The sequence below is a fragment of the Sprattus sprattus genome, assembly GCF_963457725.1.
Source record: "Sprattus sprattus genome assembly, chromosome: 11".
Lineage (NCBI taxonomy): Eukaryota > Metazoa > Chordata > Actinopteri > Clupeiformes > Clupeidae > Sprattus > Sprattus sprattus.
The window spans coordinates 9,304,797-9,327,851 of NC_137909.1; the positions used below are offsets into that span (position 1 = coordinate 9,304,797).

General features: G+C 44.2%; 1 protein-coding gene across 1 annotated transcript in view; it reads right to left on the reverse strand.

The window, feature by feature from the left end:
• Positions 1-11,543: 11,543 nt before the first annotated feature.
• LOC308372545 (transmembrane protein 132C) overlaps positions 11,544-23,055 on the reverse strand; it is a gene marked incomplete at both ends in the record, with an annotated part of 134,909 nt that continues 123,397 nt past the window's right edge. The window contains 3 exons of the mRNA XM_080847710.1: positions 11,544-12,677; positions 13,758-13,949; positions 21,137-21,416. Coding sequence (XP_080703836.1) covers positions 11,544-12,677; positions 13,758-13,949; positions 21,137-21,416 — 1,606 coding nt within the window. The remainder of the gene's footprint in view (positions 12,678-13,757; positions 13,950-21,136; positions 21,417-23,055) is intronic.

Here is a 23,055-nt window from a genome sequence, read left to right on the forward strand (position 1 = left end):
TCTCCAGTGACAGATAATCTAAGGAGACTAACTCAAAGGGGTACTGGCAGACAATTTGTTTGGAGGGGTGCTCGCACATCTGGCCCAGACCGTCCCAAGATGCACTCCTGGCATTCCATGGACCAGTTTTGAGAGTCTTGACCCATGCTGAGCCAGTATACCCGCTCCTTCAGGGCATCTATGAGTCTTTGGCCACGTGCATGCCCCAGTGCCTGATGGTATTCAGCCCAGCCCTCCTTCTGAAAGGCGGTGGGGACGACAATGGTTGCTGAAACTGCCCCTGACTGCCCCCTAGGGCCACACCGCATATTGCATACAGCTTGCCATCTTCCACAGTCAGCCATTCCCAATCTTTCAGTAAGCTTCTTCCCTTGAGGGAAAGTGCTTGCTGCTCGTCGATGGAGGGCCTCTCCCTTCGCAGCTTCCAGCCTGGCAGCATCTTGAGGTCCGGATCCTGACTTTGACGTTCACCCCAACTCACATCTTCCTGGTTCACCCGATCAGTTGCTCCCCTGCGCCTCCTGCTCAGCTGAGACATGAACTGCATCCACCGCTACCTCTTCCGGCATCCTGGAGAGGGCATCTGCATTCTGATTGGTGGTCCCTGGCCTATACCGGATGGTAAAATCATAATTTGCCAGCTGGGCCGCCCACCTTTCTTCCGTGGCCCCAAGCTTTGCCGACTGGAGGTGAACAAGGGGCCGGTTGTCCGTAAAGACCTGGAACTTCTCCCCACAAGTGGTCCTTAAACTTGTCAGTGATGGCCCACTTCAAGCCCAAGAGTTCCAACTTGAAGGAGCTGTAGTTCTGGTCATTGCGTTCCCCTGGATGTAAGCTCCTGCTGGCATAAGCAATTACACGCTCCTTGTCCCCTTGTACTTGTGCCAGCACTGCTCCGAGCCCATGCAAACTGGCATCTGTGTAAAGGCGGAAGGGCACTCCAAAATCGGCAAATGCCAAAATAGGTGCTTGCAACAGCTCCTTCTTCAGCACCTGGAAAGCTGCCTCACACTCTGGAGTCCATGTCACCGGGGCCATCTTTGCCCCCCCTGTCCCCTGCAGCAGGCCATGTAACGGGGCAGCTATTTTAGCAAACTTGGGGATAAATCGGCGGTAGTAACCGACAAACACCAGGAACGAGCGCACCTCCCGTACAGTAGTCGGAGTGGGCCAGTTCCGCACAGACACAACTTTCTCAGGATCTGTGGCCACTCCCTGTTGGCTAACCACATGCCCCAGGTACCGGACAGACCTCTGGAACAGCCGACATTTCTGGGGGTTTAGTTTCAGCCCGTGCCCTTGTAGCTTTCGAAACACTTGCTCCAAGTGTTTGAGGTGGAGGTCAAAGACCGCTGAGTAGAAGATGACGCCATCCAAGTAGATGAGGAGGTAGTCGTGGACTTGGCCACCCAGACAACGCTGCATGAGGCGCTGGAAGGTTGCCGGGGCATTGCACAGGCCGAAGGGCATCCGCTCAAATTCGTAGAGGCCCATGGGTGTAGTGAAGGCCGTCTTCTCCTTATCCCTCGGATCCATTTCGACCTGCCAATACCCACTGGCCACATCCAATGTGGAGTACCAAGCCGCCTGCCACAGACTGGTCAATGACTCCTCAATACGTTGGAGCGGGAAGGGGTCTTTGTGTGTAACAGCGTTCAGCTTGCGGTAGTCCACACAAAACTGCCATGATCCATCTTTCTTCTTGACGAGGACCACTGGCGCTGCCCAAGGGCTGGAGCTCTCCTTAACCAACCCACTGTCGAGCATTCCTTGGAGCATCCCCCATCCTCCTCAGGACTAGTTCCCTTTGGCCTTGTATGTCCTGCGGGTCCACGCACGTCACTTTGGCCAGGGGTCGTCATGGGTGCAACTCAACCGAGTAGGGGTGGGGGTTGTAGACTTGTAGTAGGACCCTCCCTGCACTCATCTGTAGTACCGCTCGGGCAACGAGCCACTCATGTCCATCGTCAGCCGTACCACATTGGAGGTAGATTGGTCGCCCCTGCTCATCCCATTGTAGACCACGGTTGGTTCGTCTCTGCCGTCGCTGCTGGTTGGGGTCAGTGTAGCTTGAAACCCGGGGGGTAGCATTCCAGGGTTGTGAAGGGGTTGGTTCCCTCCGTGTCCTCATCTCGCTCAGCAGGTCATCTTTCATGGCCGACAGTTGAGCGCCCACCTCTTTTACAAGCTCTGCTCGCAAGGAATCTCGCATCTCTTCCAGTCAGTCAATGGCCTCTCTTGGGGTGGTGGGCGTGTCAATACTGGCGCAGCATAGGCCTGGCATGCACTCGGCTCCTCTAGTGGGGTGCAGAACTCTGGTTCTCTCACTCTCACTCTTAGCTTCCTTGCAGATGTTGTCAAATGACAATCCCGACTCTCTCCGCAGTAGTCTCTGGATTTCTGTTTGCACAGGTCCTGGCCGTAAACCGAGCACCAGCTGGGACTTCAGCATCTCCGCGTCTGATTCCGCCGCTTATGGTTCTTTGGCTCTCCACCTGGAAAGACACTCACGAAGAAGGAGAATGAAAAGCCCCACCCCCTCATCGGCTTGCTGTCTACAAGTAAAAAACTGTGCGCGTAGCTGGGCCAAAGAAATGTTTCCCCCATACAATTTCTCTAAAGCAGTCAAGATCAACTCTGCTGTGTTTTTTTCTGCTGGAGCTAAAAGTACAATTTCTCGCTGTGCCTCCCCTTGCAAAGCATTAACAACAAAATCAACTCTTTGTTCGTCATTTAGCTGTTGGGCACGTAAAAATGTCTCGACCTGGCTACGCCATTCGCCAAAGGGCTGTTGCCCCTTGCCACCACTAAATTTTGGCACCCAGGAGCCACCGAGAAACCAGGGTAACATCAGTGTGTTACCTGCACCGACCTGTGGCGGTGCTGCTGCGTCACCATCCATGCCTGTGAGCGCGAGGGAGCCTGCCCGACTACGCCAAAAATGTCACGGCCCGAAGGGTTACAGGTGGCGGACTCCCCCAGACTCACAAAACACAGGACGCTTAGCAACAGTCAACTTTTTACCATAATACAGTCACAGCTCATAAACAGGCAATCACAGGACCCACTGCTTAAAGTGTTGAACTAAACAGAGTCCCACTGATGGGGAGGAGACAGACCCAGATAGCAGGTAAATAAGTTATTACAAAAATATACAGTACTGTGCAAAAGTTTTAGGCAGGTGTGAAAAAATGCTATGAACTAAGAATGCTTTGAAAAATGTAAACAATAAATGTTTATTTTTTATCCATTTACATGGTAAGACTGAGCACAGCAACAAGACACAACGTAGTTATACTGCATCAGCAGGGTCTCTCCCAGACAAAGATTTCAAAGCAGACAAGGGTTTCAAAATGTGCAGTTCAAGCTCTTTTGAAGAAGACGTTGAGGATCGTAGACGCAGTGGTCAGCCAAGGAAACTTAATGCAGCTGATGAAAAACACATCAAGCTTATTTACCTTCGAAATCAGAAGATTTCAAGCAGTGGCATCAGCTCAGAACTGGCAGAAACCAGTGGTACCCAGGTACAGACATTTACTGTCCGCGGAAGTCTGGCCAGAAGTGGTCTTCATGGAAGAGTTGCAGCCAAAAAGCTCTACCCCGACAAGGAAACAAGGCCAAGTGACTGAACTAAGCACGAAAACATAGAAACTGGGGTGCAGAAACATGGCAGAAGGTGCTCTGGAAATATTTGGCTGTAGAAGAAGGCAGTTTGTTCGCCGAAGGGCTGGAGAGAGGTACAATAATTAGAGTCTGCAGGCAACAGTGAAGCATGGTAGAGGTTCCTTTCCAGTTTGGGGCTGCATTTCTGCAAGTGGAGTTGGAGATTTGGTCAGGATGAATGGTGTCCTCAATGCTGAGAAATACAGGCAGATACTAATCCATCATGCAATACCATCAGGGAGGCGTATGATTGGCACCAAATGTATTCTGCAGCAGGAACATAACCCCAAACATACAGCCAGTCATTAACAACTATCTTCAGCTTAAAGAACAGAAAGTCCTGCAAGTGATGGTATGACCCCCACAGAGCCCTGATCTCTACATCATCGAGTCTGGGTTTACATGAAGAGACAGAATAATTTTAGGAAGCCTACATCCACAGAAGATCTGTGGTTAGTTCTCCAAGATGTTTGGAACAATTTACCAGCCGAGTTCCTTCAAAAACTGGTTTGAAAGAATTGATGCCATTTTGAAGGCAAAGGGTGGTCACACCAAATATTGATCTAATTTAGAATTTTCTTCTGTTCCTTCACTGCATTTTGTTAATTTATGAATTGATGAAAAAAAACTGTTAACACTTCCATTTTTGAAAGCATTCTTAGTTTACAGCATTTTTTCACACCTGCCTAAAACTTTTGCACAGTACTGTATATCTCTAGCAATAAATAGTACCCACGGTGAATAAACATAAGGCATACAAAAAGCCCACATCAAAGTCGTCACACACAGTAATACACTAATTTAAATGCCAGTAAAAATAGTTTGCATGCCAGTGTCTAAAAACCACGCCATAAATAAAAAAATAATCCCAACGGCAGTCACCACGCAGAGGACGTCACATCGGGTTGCAGCAATCCAATGGACCAATGCTGGAGTGGATCCTTCTCCGCACTGGTCCTAATGTAGGCAAGCAGGCCGCGACGATCGCGTAATCCACTGCCTCTTCCTGGTTGCGTTGTTTTCCAGGCCGGGGATCACAATATCACACTGTCAAGCACAGACACACATTAGTAGCTTGTCGCAATAATGCACCCGCCGTAATATTTATGCAAGGGTTAGGTGGTGGAACTTGAACTTCCCTTCAAGGGATACTTATCGTGCATTGATCAAGGGTTATCTTGAGGGCTTGAGGGCTATCTTCCTCCTCGTCTCCTCGTAGTCGCGCCGCTGCACTTCCGCAGGTGTCGTTCACGCCTATAGCCAGGTTCAAGCCGGTGACTCGTGTTTCCGTATTCCGTCTCTCTGCCGTCCACCGAGTCTCTCCTGCATTGATGCGTCCCAACCTTTTCTAGCATTTGCCAGGTGTAGACAATCCATGCACTGCCAATGCCAGCAAACCTTCTCTTCACAGGTGTCCATGATCAATGTCAATTTACGTGCAATCATTCTACCAGTCCCAAATCCTTGTTAATGACATCGCACTTTGCTACACAGCATAACATTTGCACGTCATTTTCAGCGCACCAATAAACAATATACAATATCCAATATGTAAAGACCCACAATGACACGACATAGGCATTTAGACCGTGTTTGAGCTAAATGTTCTGTAACTTTATTAACATGATTAAATATCCTGTTAACTAGGCATTGTAGAAGGGTGGATAGAAAGATGGCCCCGATTCAAACAAGGAAATGCTCTTACTGTTGGAACAGGAAATAAGACACCGTTAGTAAGCGAAGAGGAATACAGAGACCAAGTTCTAGCACACGTACACACACAGACACACAGACACACACACACACACACACACACACACACACACGCACACATTAAGACACTTATTTGTGAATAGAGGCAGCTCATTAGAAGGCAGTTTGTGACTTGTTGAGATCGTCTAAAGTGCAGCACTGAAACTGCTGGCAGATCCATTACACACTCACTGTCAACCTGTCTGCCCTTTCCTGGCTTGGCGCTTTTCTTCTACCTTCAACTGAAATCAGGTATTTGTTGCCGTATCACGGCTGAACACAGCCAGAGCTTTCTGTCAGTTTGGCAGACAGAACCGGGCTTACGCCCGACTCACATTGTTGCGTTGATGCAACGGACGATGGAGGAGGAGTTTGGCGCATGGGGTTCTGTTGATAACGGAGACGTTATAGTGAGATTGACAGGTCAACAAACCAATCACGTCATTAGTAAGCTTTTACCCTGTGAGTAGTAGCATGCTAACCCTAACCCATCATTAGACAGTGTGCTCAGACACCTCGCAAATCCTATGATACGTATTTCTCAGTTAAAATAAAGGGGTTTTTACATTGTACAGTGTCTATTTCTCGGTAACTTTTAAAAAATCTAACCAAAAAAAAGTCAAACAACCAACTTGAAGGTACAAATACGACCATCTACGGAGTTTGGCAGCCATGTTTTTTTTTTTAGTTTGCCGCTCTGTAGACGTGAGCATATACGGGATATGATTGGCTAGTGCCTGTGCTGTCAGTTATGCATGAACGGCAATATGATTGGCTGACGCATGCATTGTCTGTCGAAAAGTTGAACCTTCTTCAACTCTTGTCGCGAGCAAAGCATGAAACGCAACGCACGCGAACCAAACGGAGCCACAATTCAGTTCGGCAAAGGATGACGTCACCCCATGCAAAGTGAATGGGGATGCGTTAACCCTGACGCATCAACGGCTTCCAACGCAACAATGTGAGTCGGGCGTTATGAAGCACTGTGCAAACCCTTTAACCCAACTATGAGATGCCAAGACAAACAGCTGGGATATCTGAGGTAAGAGAGAGAAATAAATACAGCAGCATTTCCTTGTTTGTGAGGGTGTGTGTTTTCTGTGTGTATGAGAGTGTCAATGTAGGCTACAGCACTTGTGTTAATGCATACCAGTATGTATGAGTGCTACCGTGCATCTCATGCCACATGAATGAAGGTCGGTAACCCTGGCCTGCAGTAGCAAGCTAGCCATGTTACTGCAATACTGAAGATGGGGTCAATTATGGTGCCCACATTCGTTTTGTGCAAGCTAGTTATTTGTGTCATGCCTGTCAAGCATTAACCAAGCATTAGTGACAGTGGCAGTTTGTTGACCGACTTGACAAGTGCAGGGTTGCCAACTCTCTACAACTACATGACATATGCATGTGAAAAAGATGTCAAAACTTCGTCGCGGGGGAGGGGGCGGGGTCATCTGCATGTGAAAAAGATGTCCAAAAACTCTGTCGCGGGGGAGGGGGCGGGGTCTCTTTTTCACAATCTCAAATCACAATCTCAAAACCCTAGATTACAGAAACACTCCATGTCAGAGGAAGATCACAGCAGGGTGTCATTCATTTATGATAGCTCAATTTTGTGACATTTGTAATGGCATTCAAATAAATGTATATTTGTTTAGGAATGCCACAGCTTCATCACTGCAGAAGAATTTGTTCTGATTCTTTTGGGATGTAGTAATATTAACTGGTTCTTCAATGCAAGTAACAGGAGTTAAATGGCAAGATCTTGATGTGATTTTAATCTTAACAGCAATCATCTTGTGGACTTCTCATTTGGAAACACACACCTATGTTATAGCCAGAGGATGGTCCATCCAATTTTGGGATGAAAGACCTTGCCACTGATGTCCCAATAAGATAGTTGGCCTGACACTTATTCTTAAGTGACTCAGATCAAAAATGCTGTCAGAGAGCACTGGAGAGGGAGAGAAATGGTATCTCTAGGGTGGCACAAACAGACCCATATAACAGAAATACCACTGGAAATGAAAAGAAGCAAACAGACCCACTTCTTCTGGAATCCCAGGGAGGACCCAGTCAGCTTCCTCTCCCTCATTGGAGCCCAATAAGGGCCAGGCCCAGGGGGAATTACATCAACTGCGAGCGACTGAAAAAGTGATGGATCATTTCTGTTAATGAACTTCTGTTGTTTTGTTCCTCCCATCTGAGATGCACTGGAATGCAAAGGACCTGATGCTCTATATGTGCTGTACCAACCAACACATACACACGCACGCACACACTCATCCCCGAGAGAGTGCCTCTTTATTCACAAATTAGCACAGAGTACATTTGTGATTGTGTATTTTTAGCATGGATGGGTTATTGGGTATGCAAGTTTCATATTTTTGTCACTTTTATCGGTGTAATACAGATACTTTCTTGCTATGTTGTCCAACTTTAAAAACAGCGCAAATTTTCAAAATAAAAAATAACGCATAATTTATTGCATTAAATGTACTACTATTTGAACACAGTAAGAAATCCAAACTTGGGTCAGTTTCATTTTTGGAAACATACAACTGTGAGCAGGTGTTTTTAAAGATAAGACCGTGAAGTTACGCTGTCTTAAATGAAGGACTCAGGTGTTAATGAAGGAAAGCGTGTGTTAATCCTGTTGATCAAAGCGCTGGAGCTTCGAACATGATTGACATCTGTACTGTTAAATGACTACAATAATAGACTTTAAAAGGCTGTACAGAAATGTCACATTAGCATGTAAAAAAAAAAAGCCCTCATTGGAGTAATCATTAATTACTCACAGAGTTTTGACTTGTCTGCCAGGGGCTTCTAATTGTCAGTGGAGGCATCAGTGAGACGTTAACATGCGCCACGGAGAGAGGCCTTCTGTGAGTAACCGGAGGTGACACTAACGACTGCATTATTGGACTGTGCCTCTCACCAAGACTGCCAATAGCCCTGCATGGGAAAAATCCAAGAAACTTGGGAGGATTATGAAACCCAAATCAATTATCCTATTCAATTAAGTCTGTGGGAAAGAAACTTGGGAAAAAAAACTTTTGTTCAATCAAATCACCCTGAAGCACACAATGTGTACCAATCTATCTGTTGAATTGGTTTAGTATGATTTTGGTGGAAAAAAAATAAATAGTGTGTTTGGTGGACAGGAGTTAAAGGGCAAACAAAGCGGCGACATTTGACAGTTAATCACGATTATAAGTAATTGGGTTCTCAATTAGTGATCCTGAAGTGATGCATGCCTAAAAACTCTTTATAAAATACTGAGGGGAACATTTTCTCGTGTTTCGTCTGACACTTAAGTGCTAAAATCATTACAATGTGCTTTTTTCTCTTCGCATGAGTATATGAAGCATGCTATAAGTCTAAAATCTAAAAACGTAAGAAAACTCATCTCTATTACAGACATGCATTTTCCAGAATTGTGTGACATTTTGGTCTCTAGCATTTACCAACAATACAAGTCAGTCACCCTACAATGGAGTCAAGAATTCATCCACAATGAACATTTGAACATTCATAAATGATAAAGTCACAATTCTGTAGCTTCTGCCAAACAGACAAAGTAAATGTAGAATTCTCAATATGAAACAAATATTTCCTAGCATAATCCACTTACCTTAGCCAAGCACATAAACAAAAACCTTTCAGTGTATTCCAGTATGTAACTTAATATTTTTCATTCTTCATTTCATCCATTCCCTTTCAATATCCATAACTCAGTAGTTTTGTCCATTATGTAAAGTCTTTCAAATGTAGACATGGTCTCTCTTCAGACACCTAAAAAAATCAAAGAGGGAAGTATCCAGTGGCCTGCATCTCAGCCGTTCAGTGGAGAGCTTCATAAGGTTGGTGTGTTGCCAGATCAAGCTGCCGTCCAATCATGGCAGAACCAAATAAACCGTGCAGTAGGATGTTTTCTATGTTTTTTTTTTATATATATTCCAAAGTAGCTGGGAGTCTGTTACCTCCAAAAAAGAGCACTGACTAATTTTCAGGGGTTAAATCTGCCTGCGTTCAACTCCGACTACATGTCTCTCACTCCGACAGCGGAAATGCTTTTCTAATTGAGCTAACTAACAGACTGAAACAATTGCCGGTGCCTCAATTGTAAGTGTCACTGTGTTTATATATAATTAATTTATTCTTTAAACACTAGCTTGTGATTGTCATCCATGGCCATAACATATTTAGCACACCCATTCTCATCAGTGTAAGAACTGGTTAGCACTTGAATGGAACTTGGATTGCGAATATCAGGTGCTCAAAGATTTTTGTCATAGCTTTCATATTATTAATGGAATTTTGAAAAATACTGAATCAAAACTACAAGTGGCAGTGCCATTCAAATAAGGTCCATGTCAACTATGACAGGTTCCACTAGGGCACTAAATAATGATCTTCAAGTTACTAAACACAAAAGTTCACCAACACATAAAAAGAAGACAGATTCACTGCGAGGATTGCCAATAGTTTAATTAGTGCAAAACAACCAAACTAAAAAAAAGACATAAATGGACACAGCAGATGTGGTTTGACACAAGTGATCTCAAATCCACCCCCTTCTCACACAGGGATATGGGGTAACTATCTTCCCTTCCTCTGGACATAGGACTTACAGTTAACTCAAGTTAGTTTCTAAACAATGTCCAATGAATCAGAATATAGGCCACCTGGTCTTGTGGCGGGTCAAATATTTGATGGCAGCTATGTCAGTTGTGTTGATAAGCCATAGTGTTCCAAATCATATTGAAATTAAATACAAGTTAGCGTGAGTGAAAAAAACTACAAAAACTAAATATATTCATACTTTCTGTACTTAACTTCTAGCATTTATGGCTGAATATGCATCATGTCACGCATGTCATAGCATAAGTCATAACTCTGTCAAGGGTTGGCAATCAATAGGAAACACAGGAATGGAATATTAATGTGGCTCGTTAATTATTTCAGTAGACCAGTTTAGAGGTATTAAAGGTTTTTCCACATACATCCCCTTGCCTACCTTTAAGCATATCAGCAGAGGCTGTGGCTTGTGCTAAAAACCTTGAGCAAAAGATACAAAATTGAACACAGCAAAAATGGGTTCTAGATAGCCTTTTCAAATGTCATCTGTCTATATATAAGACTCACCAAACGAAAGAGAAAAAAATCACAGATAAAGGAGGAAAGAGCCCATGTACAGTGTACAGAGAACTGACAGCAACTGGTAAAACTTGCACCTTTTGTTGGTCTACAATACTGAAGCAACATATACAGTACATCGTAACACAAGGAACATTTCAGTAATACTGCTTGTCCAACAGCACTGTGGGAGAGAGACCATTAACAATAATAAGGGACATATCTGCAGTATGTACTATTTACTAGGTTTTGTTTGAATTCAAAATAGATAATACTCTCTATGTTTGGGGGATGACATGAAAGGTTTGCCTGTCTTTAAAGGACAAAGGGGTCAAATAAAGAGATAAATGATAATAGACCAAAACCAAAATGTATAAAAATATGTAAAACCTTACAAAATGTATCGCTTGTTGTTTGTACAAGTTTGATCAAGTCAGAGTTTGTAGTTTATTTACAGCTGAAGGTTTTCATTACTTGCCATCATAGAGAATTTATGACTATGTACACATATCTAAACTCAAACACACGTATGCACACACTCGCAACATCCTTTGACTTTCAGGGTATCGCTCTAGGGAGAAAAAAAAACTAATCTCATCCTACATGGAAAAGTGTAGAAAAATCAACAACACCTAAATCATGTAAATTATTGAAATTAAATTAGTGTCTTTTTTAATGAACAGAAGTAAAACGGGCATCTTATGCATTTCTAGTCCTGGTGTTCGTGGTTTTGACATCTCCTCTGTGGTCTCTCTCCCCCTTCCCTTCACTCCTGAAGATCAACCCCTTGGACAGTTGCCGTGGAAACAACTCTAGATGAATAGTCTGTCTTAATTCATGGGAAGCCTCCCTGCAGCTGTGCCAGTCTGCCGCCTTCCTCATTCCTCCTCACCATAAAGGCAATATGTGTGAGCTACACTTTGTCCCAAAAGAAAAGAAGGAAAAAGGAAGCGGGGGGTGGTGGGGGAAAGAGGATATCATTGGAACTACGCAAGGCTTTTCGAAGCGTTTTCGTTCAGCCTCTCCATGTAATTGCGGAGCTCCTTGGAGTCCCCGAGTTCGATGTCTGGGCATACCCACTTAATGTCGTTGTTCTGGGCGAGCACCAGCGGGCTAATGGCCGGGCAGCCATTGTTGGACTTGGAGCTGCCAAAGGTGGTGAACTTCACACGTTTCCTCTTGGTGGTTGGCGAGTTGAGCGACTCGTTCTTGTGTTCCTTCCCAGGGCAGACTCCCATGTCGAGGGCTGAGCGGTGGACCTGGCCCTGCACACTCTTCTGCAAGGACACCCCGTTCAGCAGCTGGCTGCCCTCCTCCAGGCCCAGGCCCGAGTCCAGGATGCTGCCCAGATCCTCCTGCTGCAGACACAGGCCGTGGGGCCCCTCCAGCAGCTCGCCCTCGTGGCCCAGCCAGACCCAGTCATGGGCATGGGCCATGGTCTCCTGGCCATCCAGGGGCAGCTGCTTGTTGCGGTACTTGAGGGCGTAGGAGATGCAGTTGATGAGGAACACCAGGATGGCCAGGCAGAAGACGCCCAGCAGCGCGTACATGCCGATCTCCAGGTCGCTGAGGCCTCGGCGTGTCTGCAGCAGCTCGTCGTCCGTGATACGGCCGCTCGGGAGCTCTGCCTGCGTGGGAAACTCGGAGAAGTCCACCGGGACGTTCAGGCCGGCGTCGGCCGACAGGCGCCCCCCGCTGGGCCTCCCGGGAGAGGCAGACTTGGTGGTTGACCCACGGTTCATGATCCCTGCCTCCACATCCGAAATGGAACCTCCATAGTAGGGGGCGTTGGGGCGGTACCTCCGGTCATGGCTACGGCCGTCTGAAGCATCATCATCTCGGCTAAATCTGATGTGGACACTCCCGGTGCCTGTGGCGAGGACGCTTCTGCGCTTGCTCTTCTGGCACGCCTCCGGGTTGAACATCTCCACCCTGACCAGCTGCCCCTGGCCCTCACCCTTGGTGACGATGACTGGCCACTTCCACATGGGGTCCTGCCGCACAGCCACCACCCGCTCGTTCAGGGAGGTGGCGCTCAGCATGAACAGGCCAGGGTCGTAGAGGTCAAGAGGGGTCATGGAGCCATCGCTGAACTGCAGCCAGGCACTGATGAGGGCTTCCTGCAGAGGGGCACGCACACAAGGAAGAACAAAAAAAAAAAAACAATCAAAAAAGAAATGCACATACCAATTTACGCACGACAAAGCAGATGAATCCATTATCCTAAACTTCCAAACTTCAAACGATGGATGTTAATGAATAATAAGGGTGGGGGGAAAACACCGTGCCAAAAATACGGCTGAACAACAGCTCTCTGGAGGAACATGGGTAGCAGGAGGGCTGTTTCTTCAGATGTTTCAAAGGGACCCTAAAACAAACACAGCGTTGTCACCGCTTTATGGACTCTGTGATCAGCAGGATATGTGGCCAATCTTTCATGTCTGTCATGAGGAGAGAGACAGACCCCTGCCATTACAAAAGGCAGACAAAATCAAGAGTTTTTTTTTTCTTTTTCTAATTATTCAGTTTTTTTTTCTCAATTTAAAATACAACCGAGTGACTAAAAATAAAAATCTGAGACAGCCTTGAGCGCAATCACCTCTAGTAGTCCTATCTGATAAACGCTAGAAGCAAATCCCTCTGGAGCTCATCAAAAAAGATGTGTGCTGTTTGTTTGTTGGCTCAGTGTTTGCTTTCTGATTATTGTGATTACACCTCAATGATGACCGGAATGGCTAGGCCCTCACCAAGCCCCCCGCTGAGATGAAGAGACAAGAGGTATGTGGGGGCCATGCTAACACCTGGACCTGCGGCTTGGTACAACATCCACCCCTCCAGACGGTCTGCTACAGACCACTGATTACATTTTAAAATGGTTGAGGCATACCCCTGCAAAGCCATTTACACATTGTGATTTGCAGTTTTGTTGCTTTTGGCAACAGTGGTGATAGGTGTTTTTCATACATCACATATTTATTTTGTTAACAACACACCACTATCTGGAAATCCGTTCTATTGTTAAGCTACAAAACATGATATAATGTCATATGATAGAGTATGGCCTGGACATTATTCAGTTAGATCAACTAAATAATGTAATGTTTATTAATGTTTATAATCTACTGCTAGTATAATATCTATTACATTAATTTGCAAAAATACAAATGTAGAGAACACAAGGTTTAAGATTTGAGAGGCACCTGTTTGAGGCTCTGCATGAGTTCCTGTGTGGTAGCCGTGGCAACGATGGCCCTGTTGCTCCCAGGGCTGAGCTGCAGGTTGAGGGCGAGACCAGAGACCAGCTGCACCCCCAGCTCTGTGATGGACACTTTATCATCCAGAACCCGCACCATCCTCTCAGCCAGCACCAAGTCCGACAAGGGAGACATCACCTGGTCAACACACACATTCACACACCAGGTGATAAGCAGCTCATCCACATGGATAATGGATATGGTCAAGCTGTATTTAACACGTTCACCCAGATCCTGCCTAAATGCAAGCATACACACTCTGTGTTCAGAATTCATTCAGTAGAATCACATTAGAAAGAAAGTAAAATATAGAGGATTATTGGCTTATTCTAGGCAAGGCAAGGCAAGGCAAATGTATTTATATAGCACATTTCGTACATTAAATGCAATTCAATGTGCTTAGTGCTAAGCTTACTAATGCCACTTATGACTTAGACAAAACATTAAAACTGTTCACTGTTCAAAAGTTTGGAATCACCTAGTTTTTCAGCAACACTCCATCAATAAAATTAACATATAGTGACATGGCCAGAAATAATAGAAATAGAAATCATTATTTGTGCTTGACATTTATACTTTGTGCTTAATAAGTTGCTTTGATTAAAGCCAGGGTTCTGGAGAATCTAGCAAGAGTAAGAAATATTTTGAAAGTATAAAACCAAAAGAATCCCAGCCCCTTCTTTCAGACCCCTCCAAAGGCCTGCCTCCAGTCAAGTGCATTCACAGAGTATGATATGGCGATGGAGTTATGGTGAAATGAGTAACAGCCTTTTAAGTGAAAGATTAATTTTCTCTGTATAAATTACATACTTTATCAGCACCAAACACCCCCAGATCATCATATTTCCTCTACAATGTTTGAGAGCAGTGGCATAACGTACTTACGACGGGCCCAGGTGCAGGCTATTATGACGGGCCCTAGTCAGTGGCGTAAGGCAGTGTTTCATGTTTGTAACCGCCGCCGCCACACCCCCTCCCCCACGCGCAATATTCCGCCTTCAGACTATTTCGATTGACGTAAATATGTGGCCCCTTATATATCCCTTTGTCTTTTCCTTTCACTGACCCGTCTCAGATATGGCTTTTTCTTCCAAACCCTGGCTAGAAGGCCATCATTCCAGAGCCTCTTCAATGCTGATGGTGTGCTTTATGTGTATTTAATCATCTGCCAGCTGAGGAACTGTAAGGTAGCATTTCTGAACAAAGTTCTTTCTCTCTGGCCAGTTGTTTGCTTACCTAAGAAGCACAACATTCTTCAGCCACACTAAAGAAATTAGGGGATGATGGTGATATTCCATTCAACATCAGCTATTTCTAGCTTCAACAGTCGTTTACAACATCAACAATGTCTACACTCTATTTCTGATCATTTTAAGGTTACGTGAATTTCAAAAAGTGTTTTTCTTTCAAAAACAAGGATATTTCTCAGTGATTCCAAACTTTTGAACGATAATGTGGATTTAAAATCTTACATAACTTCAAATGTTATATGATAATGTTTCCTTACAGCAAATTCTGACTGAACTAACGTCAGCATTGGGCACCAGCAAGCCTGTGTGGTGGGAGGTCTGACTACATATAGCTGCTACAGTGGATTCAGCTTTGCACAGTGGCTATTATATGTAGGACATGATGCTGACAACTCTTGGCACCTAAACCATATCGACATATTTCAACCAATCTAACTAATTACCCACAGTTGTTGAGGGTCATTTTTTATCAAGAGGATACAAATAACTGTGAGCTACAAAACAGAGATTGATGTTTTTTTGTTTGTATATGAAATATGTATTTGTTCTTCACTATGTTGAGGTGGTCCTGAAATACACAATACTTTAAAAAGGTCTGTAAAACCCATCATGAATATTCATGAAACACTTACTGAATGTGTTGTAGTGCTACCTAGAATAATGCAAAATAAGTATATCTGAGTATATAAAGTATGCATCTAATTCATATGTACTAAACTGTTTTTCTACAGTCCATCTCAGGTATTTATTGTCTAGAGAAACAGCTCTTTGCTTATGAGCTGCACAGCTCAATTATCATTTAGACACTTAAGAGGTTGTTGTCACTGACTACATGAGATTGAATCATAACCATCATATAGACGGTTAGACAATACTGCAGACACATCGACTGCACTGAACCCTTGATTCTGTGCAGACTGGATTTCTCCAGGCTCAGACACAAATATAGAGTGGGCTTCATGACTTTATAATAAGCAGAAGAACACCGGATGGAAAGTGACTGAGAAGGGAGTGACAGTTTTCCACCTCCACAAACCCTCCTTGGTCGAGGCCATGGGAACCGTCTCAATATTGAATCTAGCTTTGTGTCCATCAAAACAATAAAGGCTTATTTAGCTGCAGCCATATTGCAACAGTTACAGTCATAATGAACTGTCAGGTGCAATTTAGGGCTAATCTTTAGCGCTGGAGCCATGAATGTCTATCAGTGCATCACAGGCTGGCTTGGCAGACCACAGGTGGTTTACACGCCCTCAAGCTAGCAATCATTTCATGACAGCTGTGTCTATGAGATCAACTTTTATCTCAATATCATCAGACTCCGTCTGAACTTAGAATTACATTAGAGATGGCTAGGAGTAAGAAAAAGTCAGATTCTTTATAGCTTTTGGACAAAATGATCAAACTAAGAGACACAGGAGACAAACAAAACAAACAAACGGTATCTATTAGTAAATCAAAAGCGAAATCAGAAGCTCCTGTGTCTTTGGGGGGTGTTATGTTTCTTGTATGATCCATGTGATAGTGCATTGCCGATGAGTCTTTTAAAATGAATGTTACTTGTATAACCAGGCAGTCCCTCCAGGATCTTGCAAGGGTTTGATGTGATTGTTGTGGCAAAAAGTGACAATTTGGTGTGGGAATTCTCAAAATTTGTGATTTTAAAAAGAAATTCTGGAAGCGGAACCCTCAGAGGGTCAAGTTTTTGATTGAGTGGGTCTCACTGTCCTTCCTAGCCCATCCAACCTGCTCTTATGGGGCAAAGCAGGAACACCTGCTTGCCCACTTTGCTCTCAGGCACCGGGCGAGGAGCACCACAGCAGGAAACACGACCAGGCTCTCAAGACCATTGCTGAGCCATTGCACGCCCCTGCCAGGAAGAACGGGTTTGTCACGGAGGAAAACTGGCCAAAGAAAAGACCCAAAGAATGCTTTGCTGGCTTGTTTGCTCTCCACAGCACGAGACTGGGGCATTAGGGGAGCAAGCAGAAGAAGAGCCATCGATAACCTGGAGGTAGCAGAGAAAGCGTCTAGATGGCTCTGGCTGAAAACACCACTTGGACGCAGGCGGAGGCATGATCAACCTGGGTCAGGTCACCTGGACAAGGGTGCCTGTTTAACTAGGTTTAAAGGGAGGTGTGCTCAGTTTAATGTTTTAAAGTGAACCAAAAGAAATGTGTTTTTACTGATACGTTCCATGGATTGTAAAAAAAATTGCTTCAGGATTCAGTGAGTTCCAGTTCTAATCTGTAAAACAGTTTATCCCCCTTGAGTTTGCAGCATCGTTGCCGGAGATGTGAAAAATTCACATTTCGATTCACATGCTTAAGACCTTGTGATTACCTGTGGATATAAGGGAGGAGATAGACCATGTATGGTAGTACATATGGAATTCCATTGAAGGAGATGTGATACATGTCCACTCATACGTTTGTAAATGGAGTTATAGAAAGAACTGGAGATTTTTTTTTTACCAAGGACAAGGAGATGGATTGTTATATGGAGCTACAACTTCATGAAGTACTTCTTTCTTAGGAGGAACTGGATGAGTAAGGTGTAGTCTAGGCTAAGGTTTTTAGATTAGTAACAACTTGTAACTAGTAATACGACACATATTCATAAACAACTAACTACCCTTGCGTTTCTGTGTGCAATAGGTAGTGCTACATAGCCGCTCATTAGTATATTTTCTTAGTTTGATGTGTGTTAGGATGGTTATGGAGTGTAAGTGTCAAAATGTACGTTTGTGTAGGTGGTATGGAGTATACTGCAGATAATATGAAGATTTCTGTAAAATAGTAGTCTTCTTCTCCAAAAGACATTCACCTGTGAAAAGGCTTTGTGTTAGGATAAGGAGGGGTGTTAACAGTCTTCCTCTGCTTATGCCAAGGTCATTAGCCCATTGAAACCTTTTGATGCTACAATGGGTCATTCATGTTACATAGATAGACATTAATTTGTTCATATGCATGGAGTGATTAAGAGCTTTTATGCTTATACACCCATGACCTTAGGGAACTACCTCAAGAGCCCAAATCAGTATGGTCTGTGGTTGAGTATGTTTCTGCACATATTCCAGCCAAGTTTAAAGTTAAGTTAAAAACTTCTTTTTTAGATAGGGCTTTCAGAGAAGTGGCTGTATACAATGTATACAATACTTACATATTATTGTACCTAAACTTGCAGAATTGAAACGTTGCTTAAATTCAAATGCATTTCAGAACCACAAAAGTGTCTGAATCCAGCCCAGACACCTCTACAGAGGCTCACTTTCACTGCTGTTTGCACTACATTTGCAATATTGCACCACCCACATAATCGAAGTGTCTATGTCTCTGTGTTCTTGGGTTAGTATAGGTCCCATGTTAGTTCAGGTTATTATGTGTATAATATGTGCAGTTTAGCTCATGTAGGTATGTTTATCTGTTTAGTATCTGTTTAGTATGTGTATTTATGTTTAGTATCTATATTGTATATTTATTGTTTATCTAGTAGGCCTGTCTTTTCATATGTTTATCTTATGTTCAGTACTTATTGTTAAGTTATGATATGTTATATCATGTTGGAGTACCTATATGTTTTTATTAGGGCTGTGAAACACTGTTAAATCCACAGCGGGCTCCTTTCCTCCTTTGTTTTGGGCTTTAGAAAGGCGTGTTGCTCTAGAATCTCAGGGTACCTTGTGTCAGACCTACAAGTCCCGTATGAACACCGTTTCACCATGCTCATCAGACCTCAAGGTTTTCTATCCCTCTTCTTTTATATTAGTAGAGGTTGCTCAGTTATTCACAGCTCTAGTTTTATGTTTATGTTATGTTAAGACTTGTTATGTTATGGTAGTGTGGTATGGTGTCCTGTCCTAAGCATTTCAGTGCCCAGTCCGACTCTGTTGTTCTGTGTATCTGACAATAAAAGACTTGACTTGACTTGACAGACTCCTGGGAAAACTATAAAAAAGTAAATCCATTTAACCTTGGCCAAACCACCTATCAATCATAAAGACCATAATAACGTAACCATGCTCTTTGGTGGAATAGTTCTGGATTTATTGTAGGAACACATCAATACACACATTCATTTAAACTGACACACACTAAAGTGCTTCCAAAAACATCTCTTCTACACGATTTTTAAATTGAAATGTATATTCCCTTTACACTGTGAGGGTCTCAATTGCATCTTATGAGCTTGAAAGCAAAAAAAAAAGGTTGGAGTTTAAACACTTCAAGAGGAAACACACACACACACACACACACACACACACACACACACACACACACACACACACACACACACACACACACACACAAACTTAAACAAATTACTTGCCAAATTCTCTTCATTTAAAAGAGCAATTATTCAGTTAATTAGACAGCACACACAGTAAACAGCTGCTGTTTGTGAACTATTTGGTGTGATAATTTAGCCGTCACAAAGTGGCTAGGTGGCCCTGGGGAGATGGAGGTATGGATCGATGTGAAATGATTTTTGATTTGGAGCATTGGGGGCTCCCGGCCAGAAGACCCCTCTTATGCTGTGTGTGTGATTGTGATTGTGTGTGTTTGTGTGTGTGTGTGTGTGTGTGTGTGTGTGTGTGTGTGTGTGTGTGTGTGTGTGTGTGTGTGTGTGTGTGTGTGTGTGTGTGTGTGTGTGTGTGTACATGGTGGGGGGAGGAGTTGATTTTCCGTGACACCAATTCCAGCCATTACCTGGCTTTTTCTAATCTAATTTTAATTTCAGCCAATTGAATGAAATAAAAGCCCCTGAGTTAGTGGTCTCAGATCATTGCGTTCCAAGTGAAAGGCAATCTTGCTATCAAACAAAACTTCACACCCCCCCTAACAGCATTGTCAATACTCTCTTTAGTGTACATCAGTGTGTATGTCTGTGTGTGTGTATTGTGTGGTCTCCGTGATGGAGTCTCCAGCATCTCAATGAGTGTGACAGTGTGCACGCTGTTCCCTGAGAGCTAATGAAAGACCGTATGAGCTGTATATCAGTCAATACAGCATATCTTTTTCTTCTGCTGTTATAGGAACACGTGCATACGTAAGATCGATCTATTGACCGAAGGCTCGAGGCAGATATTAGTGCTCCTTCAGAAGGTACTAATGGGGACAGATTGTACTGGTTGTTGATGTTTGTTACAGAGTATAATATATATGTGAATGAAGCCCGTTCCTGAGCTGGTCGTATGCTGAGGAAGAGAAAGACCAGCGAGTACATGTGTCTGTGTCTGACTCAGTCTGTCTGTTCTAAGTAAGTGATTCAGCACACTCTTTTATCAGTCCTCCTGAGAAATCTTAGTTTGGGTTTCAAATGCAGCCAGCACGAATGAAGAGACGCTGCCCCTGCTGCTGACATCTTCTCATCTGCCCCCCCCCCCCCCCCCCCCCCCCACACACACACACACACTCAAACACTTACATTGACAGAAAAGTGCTAATACAAGCACACACATATCCAAACACACAGAACGATGCCGTAGTGTGTTGTTAGCATCCCTGAGGGCAGAAGTCTGGCGAGAGAGAGTGAAGAGCGGAGAGGAGTGTAGTGCAGCCTTGTGTGACTGGCCAGGTGCTAAATCTGTTTGTTTTGTTTTTTAAAAGGCTCAGACAGACATGTATTCACAACAGCCTCAGGGAGCCTCGCCGTGGACATAGCGCACCCCGGCAGCGCTCTTTAAGGAGGCTGGTGGGAATAAGGGGTCTCTTCTACACTCCGTGCTCCTGTTGTATGCACCTCTATCAGTGTGTAATGCTGCAAAGTGGCTGTGCTCATGTACTGATCAATACCATCAGCTTTATTCCTCCACCATCTGAAACACTGTTTGTCTTCAGGCCCAATCCCTCAACCTCATGCTCTCTCTCACACACTCACTCTCTTTATCGTTCTTACGCTGTCTCGCTCGATCCCTATCCCCAATCCCTATTCATCTTTTCCTTTCAGGGTAATCCTCAGGAGTCTTATTATGTTCTCAATTCACCATCTTTTTTTCTCTCTGCTTTTTCTCTCTCTCTCACTCTGTTTGTTTCACTCACTTTTCTTTCCCAGCCTCCCTCTCCTTCCTCTCACCTGTACTTTGGTGGTGCCGGCATCCAGTCCCATCAGCACCGCGCCCTCCTGCAGCCGGGCCACGCGCCAGTCCAGCACTCGGATGGACTCGCGCACCAGCTCCGTGACGTCCACCTGCCAGTCGGAGCCCAGCAGGAAGTCTGTGGGGCCTCCCTGCTCGGCCGGCTCGGCGGTGAAGTGGGTGAGGACGCGCACCGTGGAGCTCTGGTACTGCGGCCCACAGCCGCGCTCCCTCCTCGCTCTCTCATCTTCCTCCTCCTCCTCGTCCCGCTTGCCAAACCTGTATGGGGGGGAAAGGGAGGGAGCAGATGAGCTTTTCTCCTACACTCTGCTTCTGTTCTGGGCAGTCAGTCAATTTGTCTGGCTCTCAGGGCAGGACTCATGTTCCCATAGCTTCCCCTCTTAGCACTGCAGAACATTAACATCGCTCTCTCTCTCTCTCTCTCTCTCGCACTCTCTCTCTCTCTCTCCATCTTTTAGGCAGTTAAAGAAAGAGACCTTAGGTAGTGATGGATGGGAGTAAGTCCCAAACCACAGGAGTGTGTGTGTGTGTGTGTGTGTTTGCCAGAAATAGAGGTAAGTCACAATGCGTGGTCTAAAACGTGGACACAGGGATGACAAACGCATCACATGTTTTAGAAACAAAGGTGTTGTTCTGCTTGTTATATCTTTCTTTAGTCTGTTCGGAACAAAGGGGAACTTAGATTCCTTGATTTATTAACCAAAGAAAAGTGTCAGCTAATTAAATCTCGTATGGCTCCTTATGAGCTATCCTTATTCACTTAATTTGTGCTTATTAGCTACTCAAGACTGGCTTCTATTCTCCATGTTCCATTCATCAATTCATCAGATACACACGCACAGAAACTTTACTTTTCACCTGAGATACAAATGTGAAGCTCCACTTTGTTTCCTGTAATCTATCCCCCCGTCCATCCATCCATTCATGTATTCACTAGCACTTTCCTACCCCTCTGCCACACAAATCTAGGCCAACTCTTACAACTACTAAGAATTGGATTTAAGAATAGGTATTACACATATCTAGAGAACCTGTGTGAAGAACTTAGCAGCAATGCTGCTTAAATACTTTGATATAATTTATTATTGCATCCTCGAAACCCATAATGGAAAGTGGTACAACCATAATGAAGAGGAGTTAGAGTGGTGATTATACCATTTATCTTCTCTGTAATTAAGTCCTTTCAATCACTCCACTGACAAGCTTTCATTGTCCTACTCCTGCTCCTGCATTCTGTTTAATTATGGCTGAAATGTGTTATATTTCCCCTTTGTAAACACTTTTAGTGAGGTGGAGGGTGCAGTGTGTGTGTGTGTGTGTGTGTGTGTGTGTGTGTGTGTGTGTGTGTGTGTGTGTGTGTGTGTGTGTGTGTGTGTGTGTGTGTGTGTGTGTGTGTGTGTGTGTGTGTGTTGTGTGCGTGTGTGTGTGTGTGTGTGTTGTTTCCCTGCCAAGCAGTCAACACTGCAAAATGAGCATAAAAGGCTGTGAGGCACCAGGGTAGCATGCTGACGTGACCAGAGAGAGTCCGGGAGTTTAACCTACGGTAAACACAAACCTGCCAAGACAAACAAACACACAAACACACAAACACACTCACAAACACACATACACTCATGCTATAGTGGCTAATCTGAACAAGATAATCCTAGTTAGCTACAGGATGTTAGATGGGGGATTTGCTGACACACTTTTCATAAAGCCTGCACAGAGATGTAGGCTGTTCAAAATAACTCAAACATGATTTATTAAGCTTTAAACTCTGATTGACTTTTCTAGAAGAAAACTAAACAAAATCAAACATGGGATTTAAAATACTTCCATGACAAGCAAAATGATTGGAAAACTGATGCTTTCCGCCATCTAACCCACAAACATTTCAATGACCTAATTAAAGTCT